The sequence below is a fragment of the Paramormyrops kingsleyae genome, chromosome 15 (assembly GCF_048594095.1).
Source record: "Paramormyrops kingsleyae isolate MSU_618 chromosome 15, PKINGS_0.4, whole genome shotgun sequence".
Taxonomy (NCBI): Eukaryota; Metazoa; Chordata; class Actinopteri; order Osteoglossiformes; family Mormyridae; genus Paramormyrops; species Paramormyrops kingsleyae.
The window spans coordinates 1,300,092-1,324,578 of record NC_132811.1 but is presented as its reverse complement, the minus strand read 5'-3'; the positions used below and the strand labels follow the sequence as shown (position 1 = coordinate 1,324,578).

General features: G+C 45.3%; 2 protein-coding genes across 5 annotated transcripts; both read left to right on the top strand.

Annotated features, from left to right (window-relative positions):
- Positions 1-27: 27 nt before the first annotated feature.
- ushbp1 (Usher syndrome 1C binding protein 1) lies at positions 28-10,074 on the top strand. 3 transcript variants are annotated; one of them, XM_072699686.1, is made up of 15 exons: positions 28-146; positions 519-760; positions 1,483-1,643; positions 2,302-2,379; positions 2,680-2,836; positions 2,922-3,131; positions 3,631-3,869; positions 3,955-4,095; positions 4,248-4,336; positions 4,761-4,875; positions 7,534-7,762; positions 7,885-8,043; positions 8,183-8,271; positions 8,629-8,751; positions 9,490-10,074. In XM_072699686.1, the coding sequence occupies exons 2-15, from the start codon at positions 734-736 to the stop codon at positions 9,653-9,655; spliced, it is 1,983 nt and encodes a 660-aa protein (XP_072555787.1). In that variant the 5' UTR covers positions 28-146; positions 519-733; the 3' UTR covers positions 9,656-10,074. The 3 variants fall into 3 exon arrangements, with proteins under 3 accessions (XP_072555787.1, XP_072555785.1, XP_072555786.1); XM_072699684.1 differs by having other exon boundaries at positions 2,302-2,426; positions 2,679-2,836; XM_072699685.1 differs by lacking the exon at positions 28-146 and having other exon boundaries at positions 505-760; positions 2,302-2,426; positions 2,679-2,836.
- Positions 10,075-15,149: 5,075 nt separating this feature from the next.
- Positions 15,150-22,690, top strand: LOC111860366 (nuclear receptor subfamily 2 group F member 6). Of its 2 annotated transcripts, none has more exons than XM_023843997.2 (4): positions 15,150-16,950; positions 17,700-17,794; positions 19,568-20,143; positions 20,983-22,690. In XM_023843997.2, the coding sequence occupies exons 1-4, from the start codon at positions 16,682-16,684 to the stop codon at positions 21,255-21,257; spliced, it is 1,215 nt and encodes a 404-aa protein (XP_023699765.1). In that variant the 5' UTR covers positions 15,150-16,681; the 3' UTR covers positions 21,258-22,690. The 2 variants fall into 2 exon arrangements, with proteins under 2 accessions (XP_023699765.1, XP_023699764.1); XM_023843996.2 differs by having other exon boundaries at positions 15,151-16,950; positions 19,565-20,143.
- The last annotated feature ends 1,797 nt before the right edge of the window (positions 22,691-24,487 follow it).

Sequence of the window (24,487 nt, the reverse complement as noted above, 5' to 3'; positions counted from 1 at the left end):
CGACGATTCAGACACTTTGATAAAACAAAAACATCCAGCTAGCTAACTACTTTATGTATGAAGCCATCTTCTTACCCGGAAAACCGGCCACGAGCCGGAAGTGCCATCACTCTGGTAGTTGTAGTTCTTTACGAAAACCGCTCCAGGTATTTGTATGTTCACGTGTATTATATAGTTCCATATGTGATGTTGTGCACTGTGAATGTCAAAAGGTATTATACAGTAATTCCACATAGAATTAAAAAAGTAAACTAAACTGGATATACCTTATTAATCACTTTATTCAACACACAGTATTAAGGTATTCAATTCTTATTGATTAATTTAACATTGTCATACTTTCACAAACAAAGCTTTTTACACACAGGTGTGTATGTATCTTATTATTCATGGAAATTTCAATGCATGTACTTTTACACTAGAATGCAGCCAACACATAGTTGGCCAGTGTTGAGCAAGGAAACTGCACATGGACAATGGGTGTGGCTATCATCACAATGTTTTCAAATCCCAAAAAGCTTTCCTGTGCCAGCGACGAGCAGACGAAACTGAGAGTTCACCAACAACGCAGACAGGAAGGCGCTCTGAGTGGAGGGAGATGGGAGCAGAGCTATGAACATTGGACTGTCAGCCACAAGCAACCAGAGTAAGGAACACAACAGTCAAGCAAGAATTGTTGAGGGGCTCAAGGAAAGTCTTCAAGGAGAGAGACAGCCAAGACACAGCGGGAAACATGACTGACAGAGCTGAAGATGCAAAGGTGAGATACACAGACTTTCTATCTTAAGGGACATGCCAAATGTCAACAAATAGTAGCACATCATGTGTTGAAATGATAAAATAACACGCTGTAATGTTGCGGTACAGCAAACTCTCTGCCTCCGAACAGAAAACGATGTTAATTATATTGAAATAAAATATACTTGTTGGAATGTCACTTTGACTATGATCTTGAAGGCACTACGCAAGAAGGACTCTTTAGTATTTACAAATTCACAAAGCTTTAAATAGATTGATCTAATAGACATTTTCATCATATGAAGATTATTTTACCACAACTATTGACAACTGAGGTAACGGGTTAAAATCCTGTGCGTGTGGGACAGCTGATTGTGAGATGGTATCAGGATCTTCACTAAGTGACCTTTAGTAACCCTTCTCCCATCCTCCGCTGCTCCCAACGTTGTTATGCTAAGAGGAAGTGGGATTGCAGGATGTTACAGTTTCCTCCCTTTCCTCTTCTCAAAACAAAGACTATTAAAAAAATGCCAATCAGACCACGCAATCCAAGCAGTCTGTTAAAGTGTTTATGGCCAACTGCTAGATGATGACTTCCTGATAAACATGCTATCCGACATACATTGTAATAACAATGCTGTTTTAAAGCACGATCTTCCAAACTCATTTATAAATACATAGCATAAGTCAATAACATCTTGTGCTCCTTGCACATTACATTCTTCTCGGGATTCTGGGACCCAGGTACTTGATCAGTTGGTGGAAGCCTTAAAATGTGAGGAGGACCCCAAAACCCCAGGACATCCTTCCCAGTTAGAACTGGCCCAGTGTGAAGCAGACATGGGGACGTTGCTGAGAATCATAGCAGAGCTGAATGAGAAAATGACTGGGCTACAAGCACCCAGGTATGATGCATCATAAAAAGAACGGACATTCACATTGTGCCTATTCTGTATCACACCTGCATGAAGGTAAAGCTGAAAAGGATCCCTGGGACTAGACTTGAAAGCATGCCGACTCTCACGCATCTGACGTGACTCGCTTTCTGACTCTCACGCATCTGGCGTGACTCGCTTTCTGACTCTCACGCATCTGGCGTGACACGACAGCATGCCTAATACAGGGCTGCCGACTCTCACGCATCTGGCGTGACTCGCTTTCTGACTCTCACGCATCTGGCGTGACACGACAGCATGCCTAATACAGGGCTGCCGACTCTCACGCATCTGGCGTGACTCGCTTTCTGACTCTCACGCATCTGGCGTGACACGACAGCATGCCTAATGCAGGGCTGCCGACTCTCACGCATCTGACGTGACTCGCTTTCTGACTCTCACGCATCTGCCGTGACTCGCTTTCTGACTCTCACGCATCTGGAGTGACGCACTTTCTTACTCACGCTCAAGCAAGCAATCTTACGGCAAATCTATGTTATTCCTCTATAAGCCTAAAATTAGCTTCATCAAAAGTTTTGGGGTAGTTTGCAAACCCTACAGACTATTTACAAGGTAAATGTGTGTGCAAAGTTGGCGACCCGGATAATATCAGAATCTTGTGCTATAGGTGTCTAGACAAGAGTAACCTACAAGAGCAAGTGATGACCACTGATCCCAAAGCAGTGCCTGCCTCTATCCCAATGGACGAGCATGTATCTACCACCTCACCTAATGGTTCAGTCACTCAAAAAGGTGGGTATGTATTTGCATTGTACATGGTTTATGCATACCTGTATTTACACATCATATTGTATAATTTCAGTGTTACAGTTGCCTATAAAGCAAGCTAAAAGATTGGTCGTCAGAATAAAGAAAAGTGTGATTCATCATATTCTTTTAGCACTTTAGCCTCTTGCTGTATCACACTGAGTCAATAAAATGTTCTGGTGGCAAACTGTTGTGCACACATTTCATAATTTTCTCTGTTCAAATGATGTTCTTTAGAAGAAAGTGTTGAACTGCAGCTGCAGGGAGCCTTAGATGCTCTAGAAAGTTCCGTCAGACAAGGGAGAGCTTGGGTCACTCCTCATATTTCCTGCAATAAGGAGAATCCCACAGAACACTTGACTGCAGCAACCGAGAGCTGGGTCAAGGTCACGCAGGTATGGCTGCATGAGACACTCTACTCTCCTCACTGGAATTCTGCTCAAAATGATGAGGTCTTATCAATCATTTCATCTGGCTCAGGTCCTAGATGAGATGGAGAGAGAATTCGGAATCTCGTCCTCTTCGGAATTACCAGCCGAAGAGCATCAGAAATACCAGAAAAATGTCCTCACTTTATACAAGCGCAACTGCAGCCTACGCGCTGCTCTGCACAGCCGGGAGGAGGAGCTAGACAGGTCAAAGGTCACACTGAGTGGGCTGGAGGAGGAGAGGAACAGGCTGCAGATGAAGGTTTGTAGTGGTGGCGTGTGCCGCTGTCGTAATGCTGCATACACACTGACATGCGTCTCATCATCTGTCTCCGTGACGCAGGTGTAATATAGACACAGCTAATCTCATCTCGCAGCTTTGCATTTGTGCATCTGCATTTACATTCATTTGTTTACTGGTGACTAACAGGTCAGCATATAAAATCACTGTGTTTAGTGTCTACTTAAGGAAATGGTGCAACATCAGACAACAACACTCTGTATCCAATGCTGGAGATAACATGGGTGGAAAAAACACCTTCCTAGTTTTCTTGGGCATTTTTCAATAAAGTTCACCTTTATTATGCTGAGTGGGAATTTTACTCATTGCCCCAGGCATGTAACTGATACGTGCAATAAGCCTTCTCTACTGTCACTTCCTACTAATTTTAGGCACTAAACTAAAATAGTGAGTATTTCTGCCAGCTTCACTGAAACTCCGCCTACTGTCACTGTCGTCACCTCCTGTCAATGTCTTGCAGATCCTGTCCCTCCAAATAACTCTTCCAGTTGGGGGCAGTGTGTCCCCTCCCACAAGTCCTTCCAGTTCATCAAGTGACGCCTGGAGTCCCTACTGGGCGACCCCTCCTTACCCTGGGTCACCTCAGATGTCGAAGAGGTCTCCCAGCGCTTTCCCTGCCCTGTCAACAGGGGGCAGTGCTCCTTCTGCCAGTGCACACTGCAGCCCCAGTGGTGGGATTGACATGGACCGCCTGCAGAGGTCAGACCATGGGGTACTTGCCTCTCCCTCCAGTTGCACCGAAAGTGATTTAACATCAGCAATGCTTTGATGCCCCTTCCTGTAGGTGTGTAGAAAGGCTCAAGGCGCGGAACAAACGCCTGTCGGCTGCACTGGAGAGGAGGAAGGGCGAGTCCGAGCAGATGAGCATGATTCTCAGCAAACACGAAGCCGACCACACTGCCTTGCAAATGGCCCTGAAGTATAGGTGTGTTACTGGGAGAGCCTTTGTCCCCGTGGCTTAGTGCTGGATTACACCATGAACTGATTTCCAGTCCCTTGAGGGTGACTGGTTCACTGTCATTCTATGTGTGATGCATGCGTATTGAGTACATCGATTATTCTCCCTGTGACTGACAGTGAGGACTGTGAGGACGCTTACTGCCAGCTGATGGTGCTGTATGAAGCCAAGAGACAAGGCGTGACGGGAGAGTCGAGAGAAACTGCAGGTGCTTTGCTGTGTGAGGTATACCGCCGCTTCCCCCGTGCCTTCGCTGCGTGAGGTATACCGCCGCTTCCCCCGTGCCTTCGCTGCGTGAGGTATACCGCCGCTTCCCCCGTGCCTTCGCTGCGTGAGGTATACCGCCGCTTCCCCCGTGCCTTCGCTGTGTGAGGTATACCGCCGCTTCCCCCGTGCCTTCGCTGCGTGAGGTATACCGCCTCTTGCCCCGTGGCTTCGCTGTGTGAGGTATACCGCCGCTTCCCCCGTGCCTTCGCTGTGTGAGGTATACCGCCGCTTCCCCCGTGCCTTCGCTGTGTGAGGTATACCGCCGCTTCCCCCGTGCCTTCGCTGTGTGAGGTATACCGCCGCTTCCCCCGTGCCTTTTCTAAGCACGCTGACTCGTGCGGAAACCCCGTGATTCTATTCCGCAGAATCGGGAGCAGAGTCGCTGTCCGGTGACCCAAAGCAACAAGCCGTGTGCCCAGAGCCCAGGGGGGCCTCAGGTTGGCCACCGGAAGGAGCTGGAGCGTCTATTGCTCAAAAAAGGTTGGTGACCTGTTACTGTGGAAAAGAATGAAACATTTTAAAAATGAATCATTTAAATTACTCAATTAAAATAGCATACAGTCAGTGGTATATGCGTAACAAACTGGCAGTCTAAGTATACTGTTATACATTTCATTACAACAGAGAATTAGTCAAACATTTTTATTCATAAAAATGCATTCATTCATGCATTTTCACTCCCATAAGACAGCCTATTTGTAACATCCATCCATCCATCTTTAATACAACTGCATATCCAATAAGGGCTTGTTTGTGACATACAGTATCTGCAGTGGGATTACCTATATGGATGACTTGTTATATTAATGGTGAAACACACAATGGGCAGACACTGCATATCACCTGGTATTTCCATGATCACTCTGTAAGGGCCAATATGACCAAAGGTGTCCACTGTCCACTGCATTGCAGTTCATCTGGTTATAATGCTGGTGGCTCAGCCCTCACAGGCCTGTACATGCGTCTGCATGGGGACTCAACCTCGCTACCCATCTCTGCACACAAAGCAGCCCATCAGATGAACACTGATAACTGACACAAATTTCTTTCATGTGCTTAAAAAAGAAAAACAAAATAACAAAACACAGTTGTTTGTCTTGTGGCTGAATTTTCAGGTTTTTCTCTGATGCTTGGTAAGCTCTAACTTATTCTAGAACATGACAATGAGTTCACTGTACTAAAATGGCCCCCACAGTCACCAGATCTCAACCCAATAGAGCATCTTTGGGATGTGGTGGAACGGGAGCTTCGTGCCCTGGATGTGCATCCCACAAATCTCCATCAACTGCAAGATGCTATCCTATCAATATGGGCCAACATTTCTAAAGAATGCTTTCAGCACCTTGTTGAATCAATGCCACGTAGAATTAAGGCAGTTCTGAAGGCGAAAGGGGGTCAAACACGGTATTAGTTTGGTGTTCCTAATAATCCTTTAGGTGAATGTATAAGAATAATACAATACATACAGCCCACAGCAATAATGTCATTCAGCATTTTCAGACACTATATAACTAACACTGCTTAATTAGTGATCCAATTAGCACCTAGAAACACCCAGACTTCTATTTTTTGCAAGAATTTCAGGCCTGCATAATCAGCACAATGTACTGCATATTTTTAGAAACTGAATTGAGCTTGTTAACAGAAATGCAAAACCTCACATAAGCGCTCAGCCTTATAATATTTCAGTAGATGTTCGTGTAAAACTGCTCCACAGCCTTTAAAACATTGCGGGGTGCAGAAATGTCATGAGCTGCTGTCAGCAAAGATGTAGGAACAAAATCGGAGTGTGGAAAATAAACGCAGTGTTTTGTAGAAACAGCTGCACCGAACCTGGAAATTGCAGTTTCGGAGACAAATGTAGGGCCATTATTGAAATGACCTCCACGCAGATACCAGTGCTTGTCGTCATTAATTCATGGGCATTGGGTATAGTGTATCTAATAGTATATCACTTAAGCCAGATGGCATCCCATCCAGGGTGTAGCCCTGCCTGTTTCCCACTGCTAGATGGGATAGACTTCGGGTATCAGGGAGATGGGATAATATATGATTCTCACTAACAAAATATAGCTGGTCAAACACAGGAATAAGTTCCATACTAAGGCAATGTTTCCCAGTACACATTTTTGCTCCCTGCCAGACAGTACACATTTTTGCTCCCTGTCAGCTCCTGCTAGGGACTGTCTGCAGGCTCCCAAGGACCAGACTGGGAAACTCTGCCCTACGGTAAGCTGGGAGCACTGGCTGAGCATTTACATTTGTCCTCCATTTATTAAAAATAAGTATGTTAATTTGGTCACTTTAATACATCAGTATTTGCACTGATAAATGCAGCAATTAAATACATATTTATATTCTCTGCTTTTTTTTTACCCACCATTTGGCCATCCACACTTCTTCCAGTCACATCACGTTATTTAGAACATTATATAACATCTGTACCATTTTATGGGTTAACATTTATTAAACAATTCAGCCTAATCCTAGTAGGGTTAGTACTGATGGTGGGACAGTCTATTAGCCTATATGACAGCTTCTGTCCACAACACTTTGCTGGGTGCATCTATGTATTCTGTGTGGCTGAGTGCAATCATTTAGCATTTTCCCTTTCTTACATGGGTGGTAGGAAATATTTCAACAACACTAGCAGTATCCTTTAAGTATCCATCTATCATCCATCCATCCATCCATCCATCCATCCATCCAACCAATTATCCAGTAGGGCCTGGAGCCTATCCAGAAAAGCTCAGGGCCCAAGGCAGGCGGAAGACCGCGGATGGAATACTTTCATTCCATCAGGGGTTCATGACATCACAGAGTAGGAGCTGTTATGGTGTATTGCTCTGAGAGAACAAGCAGCACAGCAGCATGTGTAGTGAGTTTGGCTGCAGCACTGCCGTGGTGCACTGAGGTCACCAGCTACAGAGATGCTGGTAATTGACTGCTCTGGACCACTGGGGGAGGGGGGCTTATTTAACTCCAGCCAAAGTCCTGAAGCCTGCAAGCCCTAACCTACACTGAGCCAGCAGGCCCCCGCCTGCAGGCTCACAACAACCCTAAATATTTATGAAAGCATTGCTGTAAAAAACCAATAACTTTGGCCACAGATCAATTCACTGTCCTGTGTTTCATCAGGGTGATGTCATCCGTGTTATTGGAGCAAGAGAGGGGAATTCGGGAGAGGATCTCGAGGCTGAAGCGAGACGGGGCTGCGGTGTGCATCCCCGAGCTGAGAGCGGAGGGAGAGGGTCAGCTCAGCCCAGACACAGGTACCCTGGCTCGATGCAGCGATCCAGAGCAAGCCGGGCCTCGCCACAGCAGCAGCGAAAAGGCCGTCCTCTTGTACGACTTGGTGACCGTCAGGGTTGGTGTTGACTCACTTCAGTAACTTATGATGATGCGTATGGGCTTCATTTCTGCACTGGAAGTGCTGTTTTGTGGGCAGATAGTCGGTGCAGATTCAGTGTATGTCCGAATCCTCCCTAGGAGAAGATGTCAGAACTGCGTGGGACGATTCGACTGATGGAACGAGAGAAGCGTTACCTCGAGTGGACGCTGACGGCGCAGAAGGAGCAGGACGTGGCTGGAGCGCTTATAGCTGACTGCCTGAGGGATGAACTGGAGGACAGACAAGCAGAGGAGAGGGTAGGTCCCTCAGTCTGGACCACGGCCTCGCACAAGAGGCTGCTCACTTAGATCAAGTCTTACTATCAGTGCTTTGGAATTAATAACCCAGAGTTATTATAGTTTGCACTAATTTTCTAAGCTGTTGCCTCCTTTGCAGTTTAAGGGCGCACCGGTGCATTCTGGGAGAGCAGTGTCTGGTCCCCGAAATCGCACAATCCTACGTGAGATGCAGGCAGCGCAGCAACGGTGAGAATGCACAGAGCACTTCAAAGGCTTTTGAAATCCTGGTCCAAGACAGCAAATAGTTTGGGTTAGTAGTGACCGACAGTATGACCTAATCTCCAGGGACAATGCAAGACATGAAGAACACGTCTAACTGATCAAAGCCACTTCAGCCAATACCAGCAACTATTGCCGAAATCTTTCACCAAGCTTTACACGGTTGCTTAGAAACAGAGCACACATGCCTCTGTTGACCATAATCGTATTACTTTTCCAAAGTTAGAAACCAACAGGAACAGAAAATGTAGAAGTAATGAGAAAGTGATTCAAATTTTGCATATGCTTAGAACACAAATATAATGAGGTGGCGTGTTCCTGCAGTGAGCAATTCTTAAAGCGACGAGTGACAGCTCTTCGCGAGTCACTGGATGCCGCACTTGCAGACAGCGCCACCCGCAGGAGATACTGTGAAGAGGAAATGGCACAGCTGGCGCTCACCCACAGGTATAGCTCACAGTTTGCCTGACGACTTGGTGATGCGCTTGTTAATAGTGATTTGTTACATCCCTTCCGGCTTCAGCGTGTAACACAGAGATGCCCAAAAGTGTACCGGCCTTTAGTTCAGCTATAGCATTCCATCCATCCATCCATTCATTCATTTATCATCCATCCACCTATACATCCATCCATCCATTTCTCAACCACGTGTGTAGCACAGGGTCATGCTCATTTAACGTTAAGGCTATCTGCCGTGAGCCACCATGCCAGTGCTGCTCGTTTAACGTTCAGGCCGTCTGCCGTGAGTCTCCATGCCAGCGCTGCTCATTTAACGTTGAGGCCGTCTACCGTGAGCCTCCATGCCAGTGCCGCTCGTTTAACGTTCAGGCCGTCTGCCGTGAGTCTCCATGCTAGTGCTGCTCATTTAACGTTGAGGCCGTCTACCGTGTGTCACCATGCCAGCGCTGCTCATTTAACGTTGAGGCCGTCTACCGTGTGTCACCATGCCAGCGCTGCTCATTTAACGTTGAGGCCGTCTGCAGTGAATCATCCTGCCAGCGCTGCTCATTTAACGTTGAGGCCGTCTGCCGTGAACCACCCTGCCAGCGCTGCTCATTTAACGTTGAGGCTGTCTGCCATGAACCACCATGCCAGCGCTTCTCATTTAACGTTGAGGCTGTCTGCCGTGAACCACCATGCCAGCGCTTCTCATTTAACGTTGAGGCTGTCTGCCGTGCCTTGCAGCAAGACCACTGGGACATACCGGAGCATGCGGCACAAGTTCCACGAGCAGCTATGGCAGCTGGAGAAGCAGGCGATGGCCACGTCAGAGCGACACGCCACCCAGATCGCTGGGCTAAAGGCTACACTGGAGGCATTGGAGACGAAGAGGGAGGAGACTGTGCTGTGAGCTTCACCTCGACCTGCCCGTCCATCTGGGTCTGATCGGGAGGCCGGGAAGAACAGCTAAGCTGCAGCACGTACCTACCAGCTATGCTCTCAGGAGACCCAGGTCCTCTGTGCTGCCCCCTGCAGCTGCTCTGGGGTGCCGTTTCCATGGGTAGGGTTTCAGAAAACACAGGGCCTTGTACACATGATCTGTTTTTTAAGAGCTATGTGATGACTGTGTTTATGGGAACTGGACCCCATGAAACATGCCTGCTGTTCCACAAAGTACTGTGACCTTTGGTTTATACTTGGCATTGATGAGAGACTAACCTTGGATGTATGTGAAATGTTACATGCAGTAGTGTTTGTGTACCGTTTTAAAATGCATGTTAGCTGCCTTTCCGCTCTTCATAAACATAATAAACTACGTAATTAACCATGTCTGGCTTGTAAAAAGCTTATATTTAAGAAACAAATTCAGTCATCATCTATTAAAATTCTCTTCAACGTGCCAAAAGAGCCATGGTGCAGTGGGATATCTTTTTTGAGAATTTTTTGCGTCCCAGTGTTTGTACACAAAACAGCATGAATCCATTTATTAAAGAAGCCTGTTCAGCATTCCGGCACGACAACAGAAGATCGGGGACATGAGCGATAGGCGGAGAAACATGGGCTGACGAAGCGTCTTTCTGTTTCAGGCCTTTTGGGATCTGCCTTCCATTGGGGGGGTGGGGGCAATCAGTGGCTGCCGTGGGCTATTGGGAGGGGTCAGGTGTCACGCCCATGAGGGTCAGAAGATGTCCCAGCATTCATTTAAAAGTTTGAAAAGGAGTTCAGAAGGTCAGTGTACTCTTTGAGGATTTAAATGCCACGGTCCTGGCATGCAGTCTGCAGTTTGTGGAAAAGTGCAAATCACATTGACTCAGGTTTCCTAAGCCACATCGAGCACGTATTATGAAGGAAATACCACCCACATCAACTTAAAAGTAATGTTTAATTTCTCGTCTTATAAAACAATGAAAAAATGGGTACCTTTGTATAATCATTTTCCAAATGATATCTAACAATATCTGTCCTCATTTTCTGTGGCAGGCAGGAACGGCAAAACCTGTCTGAGAGAAGGTGCCAGAAGGGTAACACGGTACTTGGGAAGGCTGGGGGGCCAGGTCAGTGCTGCAGCCTTTATCAGATTATCACAGCAGCTGGTAAATAAGCGCAGGCCCCCAGCGGAGGAGCCCCCCCCCCCCCCCCACACACACACACACAGACCTGTGACCCGTGGGGTTACACACTGACTTTGCTCCTACTTCTATTCTCATTCAAATGAGTTTCTGCGGTGACCCGTGTGTGAGATCATGGCCCACCCCCCGCTCTCCCCCCACCCTCCCCCACCCTCCCCCGCTCTCCCCCGCTCTCTGACTTCTTGCTCACACACCTCGTCCCGGAACGCCCCTCCTCTCTGTCAGTCTTTGACCTGACACTGTACTTTCAGTGTGCTTATGTTGTTAACAGTGAATGCAATTGGGCTGCAGACTAGCCACTATTATTTTTCACCTTAGCCACTTATCTGTGATGTGTGAGTGTGCCCCCGTCCTGGGTTATTCCCTGTCCTGCGATGGGTTGGCACCCCATCCTGGGTTATTCCCTGCCCTGCGATGGGTTGGCACCCCGTCCTGGGTTATTCCCTGCCCTGCCATGGGTTGGCACCCCGCAATCCTGCACAGGACAAGCGGGTATGGAAAATGCATGAACGAATGAATGAATAACTGAAAGTTCATTTCCAGCAATAGGCATCAGGCAAACTCACACTGATGCAGCGACTGTGACATACAGAGTCACTCCAATAATGGATGTTATCAGTGACTTTTCAGACACACAGAGTGTTACAAGCGGACATGGTCTATGCAGCTCAGTCCCACTCCTGATCCAGTTCACGCTCGTGTTTCCATCTTCAAGCCATTTACGCTTCATGTCATGTCATGGCTGAAACGCTGAAGTGCTTAACAGCAAGTGCCACAAGGAGCTGGACAGACACTGGAGTTTGTATGGATCCAATCCACTTATCTTTAATTCTCTATTTTTGCCTGTTTAAGGATCACCTTCCTGTCATGTCAACCTATATAAATACTATATAAGTTTAAAATGCTGGCTTTGTTTGTGAAGCACCGATTTGTACCTGGGCCTTCACTGGAAGCTCAGCGTTCACTGGAAGCTCAGCCTAGCTGCACTGGTGCGTCTTTGACTCCTTGACAGCACTTATCTTTGTAATGCCTCACTTGTATGTAAATGTAATGTTTTTTCATGGGTAGATGATGCCCAAACCATTCAGTATTTGACTGTTTATGACGTAATTATGTTGCCATGTTATTGTACATATAAGGTTAATATATAAAAATGTAGAAAATACTACAACAATACTACAAGAAAATACTTTCAACAAACTAATAAGTGATTTTGCTTTTGTAAAATACATCCATCCAAACATCTTGTATAACTTTCTTACTCAGGGTCACAATCCGTAAAAAATGTTAAGTGTTAAATAGTAAATCAACGTAAACAATATATTGAATACTTGTTGGAAATACACGGCTAGTTACACTGTGTGAAGCTGAAGCAGAGCTGCGACATTGCTAGTGTCGTGTTACTCCTGGCCAGTAAACGACAGCGATCCGTAAACGTAACTTCCTGTCACACGAAAGTATGTATAGATGTGTAAGTATTTCTAAGTGTTTTTTAATACATGTAAGTTATATGTATATGTTTGGTAGTTACCTAAGGAGACTTTTGCTCTGCTGTCACCACAGCAGATGTTTGTCTTCAGCAGACCCAGAGAGCCTGTTTGTTTTATGCTGCATGGTCATCCTTGCGAGGTCAAAGGTCCCTGCGGTCTGTGAGAACGGCTGCTTTAGGGGCCAAAGGGCAGCGTGGAAAAAGGTTAGGGGCGCGGGGTGGGGCGCTGCTGGGAGTCATGTGTTCACATAAAAAAAGGTTTAAGCTCTAGTGCTGGTTAAAATTTAAACCCCCTGCTCCAAATTCCTGTACACCGTCTGAACGCCGAGGACGTTCCCCACAAACCTCTCGAAAGTGTGACACAATAAAGGGTAGCTGGGTTAACTGCGAGCATCAAACATGAGTTTGGCACAACAGGGGAAACATTAAGCTGCAACTGTTGTGTTTTTTAATTATTATTTAATATTATTATTATCATTATTATCTTCAAGTCAACATGATCTCATGGTGAGAATAAGGGTGAGATTCTTCCAGAAGGTCCCATCTTCTGCCTGTTTTCTGGCTTTGTAAAGCTGTGTTCCTGTTGTTGTTCTGAGGCTGTCCAGCTTGTTGCTAGTCATCCTATTCCTGTTTTACCATCAAATTTTCAAAGCATTATATAGTCTTTTTCAATAGACAGAGTCTTCTCATGATATCCCCAAAATAAGATATCTAATTATTATGGGTACTGTTTTATTTTTCTTTTTTTATTTCCAGAGAAATACGCTAAAGAATGTCGGCTGAAAAAGACGTTCCATTTTAATTTTACCCTTAAGTAAGTGATGCAGAGGGCAAGCAGAAGGTTGCGGCCCTGCTCTGCGAGGCCAGCCGGGGGCTGTCAGGCCGCGTGTCGGCGGGGGCCGCAGCCTGCAGTGCTGCCCCACCAGGAATTTATGGGCTGAGACTTTCCGAGCAGCTGCATTCCTGACCACCGGTTCAAAGGCCAACCCTCCTCACACCCCCATCCAGCAGCACACATAAGTATGCGAGCACACACACACACACACACACACACACGCACACACACACACACACACACACACACACGCACGCACGCACGCACACACACACACGCGCGCACACACACACGCGCGCACACACACACGCGCGCGCACACACACACGCGCGCACATGTAGGGTAAACATATCCTTATGGGGACCGCTCATTCATTTCAATGGGAAAAATGCTAACGCTAACTATGACAACCTTAACCCCTACCCTGCCCTAACCATAACCATAAGTAACCTAACAAAATACAAGAGTTTTTGCATTTTTAGTTTTTTCTTAGCAGTCACCGATTTTTATAAAATAGAGTTTTCCCTTATGGGGACCAGGAAACCGGTCCCCATAAGGGAAAAAAAAACTAATATTTATCACGTTATGGGGACATTATGTCCCCATAAGGATAGGTAAACCCACTCATTCACACACACACACACACACACCTCTGCCAAGCTCCCCAACAACTCAGCAAGAGGCAGAGAAAACAAACAGTAAAAATAGACTGTGGCTCAAATTTCTCTGGAGCAACTTCAGAGAGAAGATATAGTGCAGATATAGTAAAGGATGAACCCCAAGCCTAAGGAATAATCAAGCTTTTGTTTGTTTATTCTTCAATAAAAGACAAATGAATGGGTTCCCCGTTTCCATCACTTCATCTAGGCTCTTTTTTTTTTTTTTGCCATTCTGCTAAAGCGGTGTTTGATATCCCAATGGGGCGTTTAGGGTCGACCCACTTAAAAACAGACTTTGCCCTTTCAATCAGAACCTTGGGAAATTCCATCTGAAACAGCCATGGAATGATGCAAAATGCATTATTTAATCCAAAGGTTGAGCTTTGAATTACGTGTTATTTAGGGCAAAAATTCATCACTTTATTTTTACCAAACAACTTACAGTCCTGAGACAGCTGGTCTGAGGTCAGAGTAGCGTCTAAGGCTTTTGGAGGACAGTGCTGAAGCAGTCATGTAATCCGACAGAATTACTGGATCTCATGTGTAAATGTGCTGTTTAGTAAATCATCAGCATAGTTTTTACTTAGTTTAATGACATTTAAGAGCTTTCTTACTTTACATATTTACTTTTGTAAGTTAGAAGAGTTTATCCCCTTCATACTGTATCTACAAGTGAAAGGTTTCTCACCAAATTGTTATAGTGAAAGTACATGAATATTAAAGAGATCTTCAGCTTTCTGCGTACTTAGTGCGTTTTCTCCCTCCTTGTTCGGAATCATTACCTGCAGCTGCTGTTGCGGCCGCCCCCCCCCCCGAGTTAGCCTTTTTTATGGTGGGGGGTCCTAAAATATCACAGCACTTTATTAACCTGCGTCTGATGGATCTGTACAGAAAATGCAACAAAAATAGAAAAACACATATATTTGTGAAGACTTCTGGAATTCAGAAAATGAGCCACTGCAGAAAGTCTGATATGATATCCGGATAGGAGGAGGGCTGAGAGGCGAACGTGCTGGTGAGAGGCCGGGAGCTTCGGCAGAGCCGGGGTTAACAGGCGCCGGGGCATTGGAGAGCAGCGCATTCTTTCAGGATATGTGCAGCCTGCCGGCCCACTCTGCTCTTTGACTCCAATGTCCATATAAGGCGGGCGGCACCATGGCAACTGAAGAGCTTGAATAGTAGTGTCAAATCCCCTAGCAGACAGACACATGCTCGCTCGCTCGCTCGCTCTCCCCCTCCCTTACCACGTGTATGAGAAAGGAGGAGAGAGAGAAAGAGAGAGAGAGAGAGAGAGGGAGAGGGAGGGAAAGAGACAGAGAGAGAAAGTGAGAGAGAGACAGAGAGGGAACAGAGAGGCAGCAAAGAGGAAGCTAGCCAGCTGCCTGAAGCAACACGCTGCCGGATGACTGATGGCTGCCTGCCTTGTTTCAAGCTGGTAAATTAAATGAATGTTTGCTGGAGCTGAAAAGAGGGGACCTGAAAAAGCTGCGATTCTTCCCACAGACTGAGCACGGGGAAGGGAGGAAGGTTTAGGCCGCAAGCCGTTACTGACCGGCAGGCAGGCAGGCAGCAAGGGGCCATGCAGGGACACCGGTGAAACAGGACCCCACCAACGGGGCAGAGGAGTTTTGTTTTTTTAAATTCACTCTCCCAAAGCACAAATCCAAAGGCGCAGGAAGGAGAGACATCTGGGCCGTTTTTTCATAACAGGCAGCAAAGCCGATACTTCCGTGAACTTGGGTCCTGTTTTATGGCGTGAGAGCAGAGGCGGTGGCAGAGAGTGCTGCCCGCTTTCTCACCAGTCGCTTCTCCTTCTTGTGCCGCCTTCAGCCCGGACATCACAGCACCGCTGCTTACTTCCACTCTGCTGACCTGGAAGACTGTTTCGCAAAGGAGAACAGGAACTGCTGCCCAGAGGAAGTCTGGGAAAGCCACGTGTTAATCCGGCGCTCAGAACACGCTGCGTCTTAGTCTGCCATTGGTGGAAGTTTTGCTAGGTACTATGCAGCATCAGCAAAAATCATTCATTGCACCTTGAAGTTCCCCTGACTCGCCGATGTACTTCTTCTGATATTCATGTTTCAAGACTCTCCTCTGTTATTTGTGTCTGACTTTTGGGCAGGGCAGTGACAGTGCAGATACCAAAAACAGAGCTCAGTAATAACTGGTTGAACTGGTTTAGGAAAGGGGGGCTTTTCTTGCTTGATTTGTGAGCGCGTGGCCAGCGTCTGTCTGCTTCCCCAGCACCTCAGCACAGACACACAGTCACTGCTCCACATCCGAGAGGGTCTCTGCTCCCATTCCTGGGCTCATGTGGTGATTAAGGAGACTTTTTTTGGAAATGCTTGACTGTGTTTAATTAATTTTTTCCATTGGGAAGAGCAGATCAAACTGTAGTCCCGTCCACGCTGGTCTGCAGTCGTTGGAAAGACTGTGGTAAAAGCTCAAGAGGTAACTGAGTTTATAGAGAGGAAGTAGGGGAAGAAAAGGAGTGCTTGGGGAGTGAGGCTGCATGACCCGGTGGCAGAGAAAATGCCAAAAATCAACAGGAAAAAACATTAGCTTGACATAGTACTTTGTTGTTGTTTTTGTTTTACTGCTGAAGTGGTTGACTTCCCACCAAAAATCTTTTTCATCATTTCAGTTTTTTTTTTTGTAATTTTCTTGGCATTTGCAAAATCTGACTGATGCATTAAGTAACATTTAATAACTGGCTTAGTTTTGGATACATTTCTCAGTAGTGCCCCGTTATATCAGTGTTCTGGGTGGTCTGGAACCGGGGGTGTTTGTTCCCTGGTTCCTGGATCGGCCTGGAGCCTCAGCAATGGCCATGGTGAGCGGGGGGTGGGGCGATCCCAACGGGGACACCAACGGACTGGGGGAGAAAGGGTACCTGAGGACTGACGAGGATGACGGTTCACCCCAGGCGGGCAGCAGCGACGTGGAGGTGGGGGAGGATGACAAGGCCTGCTCAGTGGACTGTGCAGTCTGCGGCGACAAGTCCAGTGGAAAGCACTATGGCGTGTTCACCTGTGAGGGCTGCAAGAGCTTCTTCAAGAGGAGCATCCGGCGTAATCTCAGCTACAGCTGCAGGTGAGGCGCGTACGCGCTCCACACCGATCTCAAAACCTGCCCCCCATCTGCAGCGCGGAACTACATCGGTGCGCTGACACATGCCGTGTGTCTCAGTCTGACTTTGAACTTAGCAAAAAGATTAAAATGATCATTACAAGCACAAACAATGTACCATTGTATCAAAGTCTGTTTACAATAGCACAGATCAGTTTTATATAAATTGCTTATTCTGTTAATGCACAGTTTACTATAATTATGCCTTTTCTATTTAATTCATTGACGGACTAGTTTGCTTATAAGGGTAAGAAGGGGGATTTTTGAAAGATTCAATGATTTTTCTAAAAAAAAAACTATTTGATAAAAATGTTATAAATAAGGGACAGAAAGTTATACTGAAAAAGAAAGAAAAAAGAAAAACCAAAACAAGAAAAAAGAGAAACCAGAGACATGCAAAGAGATTTCACGTTGCATTTCATTAGGTGATATTTCATTCACTGAAATGAGACACAGATCCCTATGGACAGATATGGAACCATTCAAGACATCTGCTGCATTTATTTAATAACTATATGAAATATTTATGTTGACCATTGTGGTCCATTTTGTGTGTTAAGTTTTAAAGTCAGCTTCTCTAAGGAAAGTTTTACTGATCAGACACCAGAACGCTCAAAACAACAGATGCATGGATTTAGTAGTTGGTGAAGCCTGGTTCATTAGTGGGGGGGCTTTGATTTAAGAGATTAATCTGTAATTCAACTGTAACGCAGGTCCAATCGAGAATGCCAGATTGACCAGCATCACCGTAACCAGTGCCAATTTTGCCGGTTGAAGAAGTGCTTCCGTGTCGGAATGCGCAAAGAAGGTAACTATCCCAGACAAACAGACGTCTCATCTGCTACGGTGCAGGAACAAGACAATAATGATTTAAAATATAATTTTGGGATAATATGCACCAATATGAATATACATTTGGATGGCTGTATGTGTTATATGCTTATTGCCAAAATTACATTCATGTTGTTTCTATAATGTTGTCCACATGCTCAGAAATGTTAAATGGAAAAGTTCTGTTACCCTGTTACATCATAGTCTTAATGTCCACAATTCTGATGAAGTGAAATGGTTATATTCAGAAGGACAGCTGGGTTAGCTTGATACAGCTAGTTAAGTATCACTAGCCCAGTTTAGTACTAGACCAGGGTATGTCAGATGCGAGTATTTCCCGCTTTACGAAAGTACAGCGTTCCTGTGAAACCTTTCGTAAGCCGAACTGCCGTAAAGCGAAGACGCAATTAGCATTCATTTATATGCGACCACATTTGGAGCGTTCGCAGACCGAAAAATCCGGAATATTATATGATAAATACACAGCCTATATAAACTAGAAATAATATACATATAATATACAGTGACGTTTCACTTACCAGAATCAATAGTCATGCGTCGTTTAACAACTGCGATGCGTTCTGAGAAATGCGTCCTTAAGCCGATGTGACAACGAGAGTGTTATTGCACAAATTTAGATGTATAGCCTCTACTACACACCTAGGCTACATGGTATAGCGTAAATAACGATAAAAAGTACATTATAATAAATAAAAAAAAACCGGAAGCATAGTAGTTTATTATATTTATCAAGCATTGTTTGTGTTATACTTTCACACGAGTGTATTGTTTACTTCAGTATCACCGTAGCGCTACGTCACAGTCTCATGGGACCGGCCTTGTGCACGCGGATCGCCGCGAACCGAAACGTCGCTATGCGGCGCACCAACGACATACAAGTAATTGCGTTACGTAATCTGGATACAAAAATAAGTAACTGTGTTCTGTTACAGTTACTGAGAAAAAGAACTGCAATCAGTTATACATACAGTTATATTTGTAATAAATCAGGATTACTATTAGATTGTATTATAATAAATGAAGAACGGTTTTCTGATATATAAGGACCCGCAAAGCTGACGTCACGCCGTTTTCTGCGTAAACAGCATCTCTCGCGAGATCTCTCTGCTCTTTTTTCCCCCCCCCATTGTTGTTGTTATTATTATTATTATTTTATTTTATTTTTTTACCACACGCCATTTGACGAAAGCTATGCAGAAGTGCCGAATGGATGACCGTCAAAAATCTGTTTAGTTTGTGGAAATTTCGGAGTTATTTTGTTTTTAAGAAAGAGAAGTGACACGATCATCAGATTTCTTGGTAGGGGGGCTTCCCCTGGAAGGCTTTGCCAGCCCAGGGCAGGGCCATCTACGCCACATCAGGTCAAATTCAAGGAAGATTTCTACTTATTGTTGTAAAATACATCAGTACTTTGAGTGAAGTTTCACATTTGCGGACTTGTGAAAAGCATAGAAAACCCTGGCCAGTATGGGAAAAGGACGCTTTCCTGAGAGTTGGGTACCGTGGGGGAACTGGTTTGCTATATTCTGTCAAACATTGGACTGTGAGTCTATTAACAGGTAAACAACTCAGCGCCTTGATCTCTGCCCTCGCCTGATAGAGGTCATTTCATACACTGATTGTTTCCTTTTCCTTAAGCTGCAGTTACTCCGAAAGTGAAGCAGAGGTGAATCATTAATTTAGAATAAGTGTGCCTCTTCGCTTGTCCCGTTCCTTTCCCCTCTAGCAGTCCAGCGTGGACGCATCCCTCCATCGCACTCAGGAATCAGTCCTACATCCCTGCCGGGGGGTGGTGGTGGAGTCAGTGGAGTAGGGGGCACTGGAGAGCTCTTCAACGGGCAGCCGGTCTCAGAACTCATCTCCCAGCTGCTGCGGGCCGAGCCCTATCCCAGCAACCGCTACGGGCCCCAGTACGGCCAGCAGCAGGGGCAGGTGCAGGCCGGCGGACCCGTCATGGGCATCGACGGCATCTGCGAGCTGGCGGCGCGGCTGCTCTTCAGCACCGTCGAGTGGGCGCGCGGCATCCCCTTCTTCCCCGAGCTGCCAGTGTCGGAGCAGGTGGCCCTGCTAAGGCTCAGCTGGAGCGAGCTCTTCATCCTGAACGCAGCACAGGCCGCCCTGCCGCTGCACACGGCCCCACTGCTGGCCGCCGCTGGCTTCCACTCGTCACCCATGTCAGCCGAGCGCGTCGTGTCCTTCATGGACCAGGTGCGCCTCTTCCAGGACCAGGTGGACAAGCTCACGCGCCTGCAGGTGGACTCTGCAGAATACAGTTGCCTCAAAGCCATCGCCCTCTTCTCCCCTGGTGAGCGTCCTGCTGTTCCGTCCCTTTTATAAAACTCCCATTTCATGGCCCCCCTTAGCGGCACTATTCCCCGCTGAGGTGGTCCACACCACATTGTTATGTAACTGAGAAGTAAAGATGGCTTGGAATTCCAAAAGGTAATTTAATATTACAAAGGTAAACTGGTCTATTTTGGACATTCCGGTTGAGCATTGAGAGTGTTTGTTTACAAATCATAGTCAAATCCACTTAAGAGAATTACTGAATTTATTTTGCATTCTTTAGAGCCACGTAACAAAGGTCTGAATATGTAGAAGGGATTTTCTTCTAGATTGTTTTATTTTAATGGTAAAACAGCACATCAAAGAAAGCTAAAATAACTTAAACAATTCCTCCAGAAATACTATTATTTAAATTGTGTCTGTAGTTATACCATAGTCAGCGGCGGTGTTCACTACCACTCAAACTCCATTTGTGTGGGCTCCCCAAAAAAAAAAATTATTGCAGACTGAAATTTAGGAGCAGGTGACTGGCACCCCCACCTGGTGAATACTTGGAACTGCATGCTATGTTTCCTACTGACGTGTATTGTATTGTATGATTTGTTTAGTTTTTAAAATCTGTTACAAGGAGTACAATTTTTTACTCACATGATATTTTACTGTAGTAATTTTGATTTATTAATTAATTATAAGGTCTTAATAACTAAATAAATAAATTTGATGAAAGAAACCCTAACGAAAAGATCAAATGCCAAGACCAAAAAATGGACAAACCAACCGCGATCTCCTGATTTGTGTGCCATAAGCTGGCAGGCCTCTTTTGCGCTGAAACCCTCAAGCTTTGCCATGTCTCCTCAGACGCTTGCGGCCTGACGGACCCCGTGCACGTGGAGAGCCTGCAGGAGAAGGTCCAGGTGGCGCTGACGGAGTATGAGCGGGCGCAGTACCCCAGCCAGCCGCAGCGGTTCGGCCGCCTGCTCCTGCGCCTGCCCGCCCTGCGCGCTGTGCCCGCCTCACTCATCTCCCAGCTTTTCTTCATGCGGCTGGTGGGCAAAACGCCCATTGAGACGCTGATCCGTGACATGCAACTGTCCGGCAGCTCCATCAGCTGGCCCTACGTTCCCGGGCAGTGATGGCGCTGCCTGCGCAGGGCTCTCCCTCCAAGCGACCCAGTATTACACCCTGAACCCGTCCCCCCTCATTGGATCCCCTCTGTTTAGCAGGCTCTCCGCATGCTTACGTACGGTCTGCCGTACGTAACGTCAGCGTAATGCTAGTCCACTTAAAGGACCTGGCCAAACGCCTGAAATGACATGCGGTCACACCGCGATGACAGTCACATGTGCGTCTCACACTGGAGCCCAGACGGTGTCGGTAATGGTGATGGGCGGGAGTACGTGCCACGTATTGGTTACGTGACTTCAGCTACCAGCCGCGCGGTAAGATTCGAGGAAGTCTGGGTTTTGCAGGCAAGTTTTCCAGAGGGAAAACAAAAACATTTACAATACAAACTTTCAAATAGTGAATGATAACCTCCCACAGTTTATAAATAGATTTTGTAAAAGTATGTTTGTCTGTTATGCTTTAAATTTTTCCATCTAGATGTTCTAGATTTACGTTTAAATGCCAAAGATCTGACTACTCTATTGTTAACTTTATTACTAAATATAAAAAAATCTTTAGAAGACTGAAGACAACCATTTCGTTTGAATCATTATGAAAATCATTACTGCATTACTTGAAATTTTTGTGCACACTTATAATGCCTTTGTTTGTGGCATAATTATCATACTGTATGATCTTATCCAAAAAACAAAAAGTATTTTAGTGTCCATAAATAATATGGATCATACATAACTGGTGTTCACCTGAATTAACATTAAACAATGCATACTCAGTAACATGTCTTGGTTGAAATTACAGACCAAAATTACTGAGCTGAGATCAGTAAAAAATGAGTCAACTAGAATTTATTTTATCAGTTAATAGTATTGGAAGTATAATCTGACCTTGTAGTACAAACGGCATTAATTTGACATGCAGTACTGCTTCCTGGGCTGTAGGGGGAACCAAAAATATGGTGCGTTGATAAAGTTTTACTGTCCCATGCATATAAGTGCATAAAAAATCAGCAAATCTCAGTGTAAAAATGAATTTCTGTTTGTGTCCAGTTTACCAAAGGCTCATTCCTTCAAATATGCCATAAATTAGTTGTGATTTCATGCACTTGTATTGATTCATGCATTTCAATGTATTTAACGAATTAACACTTGCATTTTGTTAATTCTTTCACTGTAGTAAATGATCTGTTTTAGGGGCCAGTGTGGTCCTTCCAACAGCATTTTTTAACATATTTATTTCAGGGATCCCGGTTGTTGTTTATTCTTTGTTTTTATTCTTATTTATTCAGATTAAAATGCACAGTTAATATGACCATTTCCCGGGTTAAAGTGAAATAAGCATTAGCTGTCACTGCCGATGGCCTTTTCCTACTGCTGATACTGGCATTACATACATGTGGCACAGAAACCAGTCACACATTCTGTAGAATAAAGAATGGATATTACCTGGTTTGTGGGTCTCAATTTTTTTTTCAAATAAAGGAACGGATTATATTTCATAATGAAGGTTTACAATGCATAACGAGAATATGGTTCTGATAGGCTGCAGGGAGCCTTGTGTGTCACTGACATCACTTCCTGTATTCTTTTCTTGTTCTGATACGGGTCGCTGTTTTCCTTTGGTGTTACTGGAAGATTCTTAGTACTTCTAGATACTTGTATTTAGGTTTTTGATGTCATTCCACAGGATTTTATGCATTGATATGATTTTAAATAAATGATTGACAGTGATGCCCTATATGTACAAGCAATTCATAGACATAGACAATGTACGTTTATCTCCCCCGTAACCATTAGCCTTGAAGGACAATATCATGGATGACATCAATCCATTCATCCATCCAGTACAAATCATGGGGAACCTCAGATTCATCCAGCAGTTCACAGGATCACCCACAGTGAAGCACTGGCCAATTCAGAGACAGAAATTTGTCTAGTTTTGAGCACAATTTTGAAGTGTATAAGGAGACTGATGTAGCAGGAGGGAATCGGCACGAACACAGAGCTCTGTTCACTGGTCAGACATAAATACTGGGATGTAGCTTTGTGTTGGCTGCAGAAAGGAACAACCAAAATGCTGCATCACAGGAAAAGGCTTATGAGTAAAGTCAAGACCTTGAAAACAAAGTCTTTTTTTTTCTGAGAAAAAGTCAAACATAACAAAAATGGCGCGACAAAAGAAAGAAATCCAGCATTGTGCAAACTTCCTGTGCTAACTTCCTAGGAGGGCGTCCATTTCCTGTCATGTGACACTTAAAAGTCAAAGAATCTACATCTTTTCTCCAGCACCTTTCTTACACGCTCTTATTGAAAGTGGTTTACAGATTTATTCCACTGTAACAAACCAAAGACCAACACGAAAGGTCAACTTTCCATTGACAGGCTAATGTCCTTATTGGGGGGGCACAATAAGCGAGGACAGGGTTTGCAAACTACCAGTTCATTTAAAAAGACCCGGATTTCACTTTAGCACTTGCTGTGTGCTGATTGGTCAGTCTCCTATAATCATGCTTGTGTCACTAAATGTTAATCTGAAAGAGCTGGATGAGTCTTTCAATCAAGGAAACAAGCCAGTCAAAACACAAGTAGAACTGGACTAATTAGCCAGGAGTCTTAGTTTTAAAGGAGTTTGTAAAACCTGAAGTAGATCATAGTGTCCCTCTATTTCTTTCCCATCATGCAATGTGGCTGAGACTTACGTATCCCAGAAATGTTAGAACTTTGCTGGAGTCTGTCTTAGTCTCTGGCTCATTCTTATGGCTGCAGCACTAACCCTCCTAAATGTACCGTCAATCAGCACATTCTATTCGGCCCAGGAACAGCCATGCCGGCCTACCAGATAGGTTGGCTCAGCTGGAGAAGATTTCTTCTTGTCCGATAAAGAGCTCCAAGGTGTTGGATCGTCAGCGTGGAAGCACCAGTCTACACAAACCCACAGCCAACCCTTCCAGTCACCCAACCTTCTGATTCATGTCTTCGCTAGAGCCTGACATGCTCACTAGTCATATTGTTTTGTTCTAGTTAATCTGGTCTTTCAAGGTTGGTATAATGGCTCCGGTACCTAAACCTTATTGTCTCATCAAATTGCTTTCGCAAGGACAAAGCAGAACCAAAAGCATCACATATTCCCCACGGTCAATAAGGCATATAGTTTGATTGCCAAAGGGAAAGTTTAAGTCATCCAGGGCGTCACAGGGTTCGAGCACCTGTAAACCAGCTGTTTACTGGGACAACAGGTTTCC

What these genes read in the sequence shown, in the direction of transcription:
- ushbp1 (XM_072699684.1), top strand. Translation starts at nt 734, where the DNA reads ATGACTGACAGAGCTGAAGATGCAAAG. An exon ending in CAAATGGCCCTGAAGTATAG is followed by an intron (nt 4,096 to 4,247) that starts GTGTGTTACTGG and finishes TGTGACTGACAG; the next exon opens with TGAGGACTGTGAGGACGCTT. An exon ending in CAGCTGGCGCTCACCCACAG is followed by an intron (nt 8,752 to 9,489) that starts GTATAGCTCACA and finishes CGTGCCTTGCAG; the next exon opens with CAAGACCACTGGGACATACC.
- LOC111860366 (XM_023843996.2), top strand. Translation starts at nt 16,682, where the DNA reads ATGGCCATGGTGAGCGGGGGGTGGGGCGATCCCAACGGGGACACCAAC. An exon ending in AATCTCAGCTACAGCTGCAG is followed by an intron (nt 16,951 to 17,699) that starts GTGAGGCGCGTA and finishes ACTGTAACGCAG; the next exon opens with GTCCAATCGAGAATGCCAGA. An exon ending in CATCGCCCTCTTCTCCCCTG is followed by an intron (nt 20,144 to 20,982) that starts GTGAGCGTCCTG and finishes ATGTCTCCTCAG; the next exon opens with ACGCTTGCGGCCTGACGGAC.